The 6,642-nt window shown below is 39.5% G+C and overlaps 1 protein-coding gene across 1 annotated transcript; it reads left to right on the top strand.

The window, feature by feature from the left end:
* The first annotated feature begins 2,729 nt into the window (after positions 1-2,729).
* Positions 2,730-3,771, top strand: LOC149841922 (uncharacterized). The gene is made up of 2 exons (XM_090001214.1): positions 2,730-3,254; positions 3,446-3,771. Exons 1-2 carry the CDS (start codon positions 2,730-2,732, stop codon positions 3,449-3,451), a joined length of 531 nt encoding a protein of 176 aa, XP_089857340.1. The 3' UTR covers positions 3,452-3,771.
* Positions 3,772-6,642: the final 2,871 nt, after the last annotated feature.

The following is a 6,642-nucleotide window of genomic DNA, read 5'->3' as shown; positions in this document are numbered from 1 at the left end:
GTCTAGATAAAAAAATGTTGTGGAGAGAAGAATGGTAAACCAGAGCCCATGCCTAGAACTGCCATGAAGAGGAAAATGGACAGTGTACAAAATGACCTTTCTAGCCGAGTTTCTGCAGTTTCCTGTACCAACATTTTGGATGCATGACTAATTCCTTCAGGGTTAGATCAATGTTGTCAGTATTGGTGCGAATCGGCGGCCTGGATCGTATCGCATAGGCAGAAAATCGATATGATACTAACCTGAATAGGCTATTTTTTAATAAATGTAAAAAATGCTTAAATTTAATTTTTTGATATTATTTAAATGGTTTTAACACGTTCTGATTGATACAGAATATTTTTTGATTGTTTTTAGTCAATTCAGAACGATTCAATTGAGAATCGGTACCGGGTAATTCACCTGAATTGGTTTGCCAAACGATTTGATAGCCGATACTATTTTGACAACATTGGGCTAGATAAATAGTTGGGTTTTTTATAAAAACCAAATGAGAATTTAGTCACCCGAACAATAGTGGGTTTGGGTTGAAGGTGCTGACCCTTTTGTCTCAGGTTCGATTCGCACCAGGTGTGAGGGTGCATTTAACTGATGGGAGGTTGAGTGGCGGTGACCCCACAGGGTTCTTCGTCACAACAAAAAAAATTAAATAAAATAGAGTAGGCTTTTCCTCTCTGGCCACATTAAGCGGATCTCTAGCGAGAGGTAAGTGCCAACTGCCAACCGGATTCGGATCTTAGTCTTAACCGGATCCGACTTGGGTCTTACATGGGTATGTGTCTCTTATATCCGAAGTCCCAATCCAACCCGAGCCCATTGAGTTCGCTACCGACTCGCCGCCTCCCTCTTGCCTCCAAGCCCTCCTCTTGTCTCCGGCGAGAAGCACTCATCTGCGTGAGCCCAACTCATCCTTTTATCGTGTTTCTCGGTGACCACCTTCTGCTTCATAGGTATGAGTTGCATCAATGCACTCTCTCTCTCTCACTACCAAACACAGTAAGGACTCTCCGTAGCTCGAATTGATTTTAGTTTGATTTTGTGGGATCTTCACCGATATTCCTTTCTCATATTATTATGCGTTGTTCACGCTTTGTTTCTGATGAATTATTTGTAGCAGAATGGAAACTCCAATTGGGTTTTTGTATTATAGGTGTTTTTTTGGGAATTGTAATCATTCACCATATATAAAAATTATATATATGCCCCTTTTGCGCCATGATGAGACTCAAAATGGGATCCTGGCATTGCTTTTCTTGGTCATGAAGGGACCAAATCTGCAATTCATAGCCGTCCGGAATGAGTTCTGGTTCTTGGTGTTTGTATTTGGGTGGCGTATGACATTTGCATCCAGCGGTGTAGTTCGTGCATGCATCCATGCTAGGGGGTTTAGCTGGCAAAGTATGATGGATGGAATTGGTACAACCTCAGAATAGCAGGAACTTGCAAGAACATGAATCACATTGCTCTTTTTCTTTCTTTCTTTTCTCAGTGCAATTTAAGCATCATCCTAACATTCAGTTATCTTATGATTGTAGCTTTCATTGCTCACAGTAGATTTTACTTTGTTATAGCAGTTTGGTGCTTCTTGCCTTTGAAAAAATAGGGGGTGTTTTAATAATCCTGATTTGATGATGCACTAGGCTCTGCTTGGAACCATCACCTTTTTAGAACAAGTGTATGTCATGGATAAATATATCTTGGAGAAACTGATGGATAGTCGTGCAGCTAAAAGATGACACAAAAATTTTCCGTGGCTTTGTTCATGATAGTTCAGGTCTAATCCAACAGATGAGGGCGGTAATGGTAGTGGTTGCATTTGGTTTATCCAAGCATGTGCTTACATTGATTCTTGAAAAAGAAAAGGATCAAAGCATTTGCAATGTTCAATTAAGGGGATTTGGTGAGTCAATTCAATAGGGAAAAAATGACAACTCTAGGGCTTTGAAGGAAACTTACATTGTGGTTACCAAAGGAAGGCGATGGGCAACATGGTCACTTTCAGCCAGTATTCAAACCAAAACGGTGGTTTCTTCCCGCTAAGAAAAAAAAAGATCAAATACAGGGATATATGAGGCATCTATGTTATATATCTTGTTGGTAGTTGTGTAGGACATGTATGGATAGTTGTGCAGATTATGACATTATTAAAAGATAAATAACGTACTAAACATTATTATGATGGTCTTGAAAGAGGCATAGAATGATAGAAGTGATCAGAATGATGCTCTTCAATTAAGCATATTCCCCATCCTCAAAATTTCTTATTCCAGTAAGTGTCAAGCAGGATTCTTCAGCTGGCTGCTGGTTCAAATGTTCAAGATGTGAACATTTTTTTTCTATTATTGAAATTTCTTAATATTAGCTTATTCTTATAGGCAGTTCTATCAAATTTCACTTTTGTGTGGAAGTTGTGGATTTTATGAGTTGATGCTGCTTGGTTAAAAAATTCAAAGTAGGCCTTTTTTTGGTTAAAATATCTGTCAGTGGGCCTGCACTGACATCTGACATATACAAAGGCACAAGGAAATAAAAAAAGTGCTTTTGAGCTAGTTTAATCAGTATTAAATAATTGCTTATTTTCTTTCCTCTTCTTCTTCTTCCCTCACCCCACTTTCACCCCCATTATGTGTGTGTGTGCAAGTAATAACATCAGCCAAGTGTCAGAACCTTCAGTTTAGTTTGTGACCATTGCTGCTCTGTTTTTCAGGTTGAAAGTATAACATACAACAATGGGCGAGGGGTTTACAGTCCATATCAGCTCTAACTTAGTCGATAAGCTTGCAAGACAAGAAGAAAAGGTTAAAAAACCTAAGAAATCTAAACCAAAGAACCAGGGTCCTCAAAAGTCACAGAACAAAGGCGAACACAAGCAGCTATCCATTGACTCATCAACGACCTCTACTGGAGGATGGCCATTCCATTCCCACTTACCTTTGCCACTGATGCAGCCTCCTCCTTCTCCTCTTCCCACTGTTACAGATCCAGAGACAAACGCTATTCAAGCCGTCCTTCAGGAGAGTGAAAAGGTCATGGAGAAGATGAAAAAGATGGAGGATACCATAACTGAAGAAGTAAAACAAAGAACAAAGGACCTTTATGATAAGGAGTTTAAGCTTCCTTACCAGAAGCCTATGCCCTGCTTGTTTGAAAAAGATGCATGCCTGCAGTGTTACAAGGAACATATGAAGGACCCTCTTAAATGTGCACATGTTGCAAAGAAGTTTGCAGATTGTGCAAGAAAGGTTAGGCAGCAGGTAATGCTATTAGTAGGCAGGTCCTTGTTTATCCATTAAAATAACATTTTGGTTCCCTGATTCAAATGAGAGGAGCACTCTATTGTTTTAACAGTAACCTTTTTTTACCATTATCCAGTTGAAGATTTTTTCTTTCTTTTTTTCTGCCAGTGGCATTTATAGTCGTTACTTATGATAAATGTGATTTTCAGGTTTAATTTGATCTTTTCAATTGTCTCCTGCTGATTAGCCAGTACAGCAAGTATCTGACTTACTTCAGGTGAGCTAAACATGCTTTGGCTGTGGTTTGCCATCAATTGTAAGGTAGAGTTGATTTTTGAAGTTCCAAGTCTAGTTCTCTTTTTTTTTTGTCCTTTTGTATTGGCAATTTGTTCTGCTTTGAGAGGTATAAAATCCTTCAGCCATTGTACAGAGGGTGTCAGTGCTACTTATTATAAATACCTTATTTTTTTTTATCTAAAGATGAATACAAACGTAGAAGCAATTATTTTTCAAAGAAATATGCTTTCAAGTTTCAACTACTGTTAAAGGTAGCGATCCTGGCGTCCAGTAGAAGTCATGTAGTCATATGGGTGGCAGTCAATTAGCATTTAGTTGGCCAGATATCTCGTTTCAGGCATCTCAATTAGGTTCACAATTTCTTGCCACTGTTTAGATGCCGTTTGGACCTTTGAGCCAAACTAATGGTGTCTTGTTTAGCAGGCACCATTGATGTTGATTGATGCAGGTAGCAGATCAAAAGAAATGAAAAGGAGATTGGGTACGTAGATCGGTTATGGCTTTACAAGGAGTTGAAATTTGATGATGAGGTCCCAAAAATCTTGCACTTTTTCTGTTTTATTTAGATAACTGCAGGTTAAACAATAGGTCCATTGGAAATGTTGGAATTTCTGGCTTGTCCACCCAAAATCTTCCAATTGAGTTACTTATGAAATAAGGTTGTCTAGTTGATGTCAGCCAAAAACAAGTGTTTGTTGGTGCGCCCTTCTAATGGTTTCGTACAAGTCTTCCAATCTAGCAGTGTAATGTAGTTGGAAGTTTCATATGCTGGAACACCCTCTAAAATACTCATTTCTTCCATTCATACATGTCATGGCAGAGATTGTATGAGAACATCCTAATGACGAACACAACCTCCTCTTCCATAAGATAATTTCTTGTGCAGATCCATAAAAGAAGAAACTGCAATTCATGTTTTTTACTTCCAACTCTTTTGGTTTTCTTCCTTATCTCAGAAGAATTCTTAGGAACTGATCTTTCTATTCATACTATATTAGGGAGAGGGCACCCGATTGGGCAGGGCTTTGACTCTTTTTATGCCACACCCATTCTACATTAATCTTTATGAGAGCTTAACCTTCAGTCATCTCTGGCTTCCTTGAGCTGCTGAGTAGACTAGTGATGATTAAATTCTGCTTTTATGGAAGATTCATCAGTCCATGGAGATAGGATTTTTCATAGAAATCAGGATCTCGTATGGAAGATTCATCACAGTCCATGGAGATAGGATTGTTTGTAGAAAATTGGGATCTCCTGCCTTTTCTTTAGCTTCCTAGTATAATTAATGTTTAGGCTGTGACTACACTATTTACTAAATTTTCCTGGGAAACACTCTGAAGACAACTTGCATCATAGGAATGCTAGAAGCATAGTTTGAGACATTATTAGAGGTTTTCATATACATTTGGAGCTGGCATACCCCAGAATTCTATGTGCTTGCATCTTAGCCACTGTTCACAAGCCTTTTTATAGGAATGTAGTGTGCAAAATTCTTTTCAAGTTTATAAGTAGGTATTGACAATTATCCAGAGCTGAAAGATCCTATTCTTGCTGTGCTAGCATTCCTTCAATCCTTCACTCTACCATGTACCATCGTGCAATGTGGGTACATAAAGGCATGGAGATAATTCAAATCAAGCCTCTGTTGGTTTGAAGGAGTACCATTTTTTTGGATAAGGAACAACTACTTTTTTTATGGTTATACTGCTTGTGGATTTTTCAAATGGCTTCAACTTCCATTCTTGATGCAATTTCACTAGCAAGAAGGTTCCCAGTTCCATGATTGCATTATCATATTCTTCCAGGGGGATGGTGTAGGCCATATATGCCCAATATAGGTTCATTATGACTCTAGGTACAGCGATGGATGAGGTTGGCTACTAGCATAATCAATCTTGTCAAATCTCCAGTTTTTTCTTTTTTTTTTCAAATGTTACTATCTATTAAGAGTCTGACCATGAACGAAGGTTTTTTAGTCTGCTTTTTTACTTTCTTATTTAAATGTAAACCAGTTCTATACTCATGTTTCTCCAATTCATTGCATGCAACCTGCTTGAGAGGGTGGTTTGTTAAGAGCTTAGAAGCTAAAGGATGTCTCAAGGATTTTGGTTAACGGGCAAAATTTTCCGCAGCCGGAGTGGGATGATACTCAACCTTCTACACTTTGAGATCTGGCTGTCCTAGTTCCCCAAGTTTGTAGCTGCGAAGCATGTTCTACGTCATGTTAAGCTACCTTGGCGACATCTTTCTTAATTGAATAAATGACCTTTTTTTTGTAGAATGTAGTTGTTATAGGCTTACTTTTTTCAATAAGCCAGTGCGGCGCGACAGTCATTCCTTACTGCTGCAAGCCTTTTTATCGCTCTGTATGAGCATAGAATGCTTCGCAAACCCGCAACACGTCAAGCTGCTCAAGCTGGCCAGCCTAATGGCCAAAGGTTGCGTACCAACACCTTTTCATGTGCTGAATCATTTGTATTGGTGCTGCGTACCACCTCGTGCGCAGCTGCCTAGTGGAAGCTGATCAAGCACATTTTTAAATGTATATTCTACGTAGTCCATGCCGCTTAGTGCATAGCCGTTCAATACCAGCTATCATTTTTTTAAAGAAGCACAAACTTTGTCTTAGCCTTGCATGCTATGGAGCGTATTGCGACTCCATGCGCACGACGCAATAAAACCTCTTTACCGAAGGAACAAGACCTTGCGCCCTCAGTCCGAATATCAGTTGATGATTGAACACCATAGCGAAGAGCACCACCCAGACTCATTCGTCGGCCTTTAGACATTCACTTGCCTAGCCCCGAGTCACCATACTCGGTTGGAATCATCTAATGTGATTCTTGGGAGAATCTACATGTGCGATATCTTTCAAGTTGAGAGATCCTTAACCAAATCTTCAAAGGCAAAACCAAATCTTCAAAGGCAACATCCTCTGATCCGCTGACACTGCTTAACCAAGCAACACTCCACGTTTGTACCGCCACACAACGATGTACTAACGACGATACCGATGCTTATCACATGCCGTGCTACCACCGCACGTCACCGATCAAGCGAACACATACCGCACGTTTCTACACTCGATGCATTTTTCACTCAGTATAGC

This window comes from Nuphar pumila, chromosome 3, assembly GCF_984573655.1.
Source record: "Nuphar pumila chromosome 3, dmNupPumi1.hap1.1, whole genome shotgun sequence".
In the NCBI taxonomy this organism is placed as follows: domain Eukaryota; kingdom Viridiplantae; phylum Streptophyta; class Magnoliopsida; order Nymphaeales; family Nymphaeaceae; genus Nuphar; species Nuphar pumila.
The sequence above is the reverse complement of the archived record's forward strand: the minus strand, read 5'-3'. Positions and strand labels throughout refer to the sequence as shown.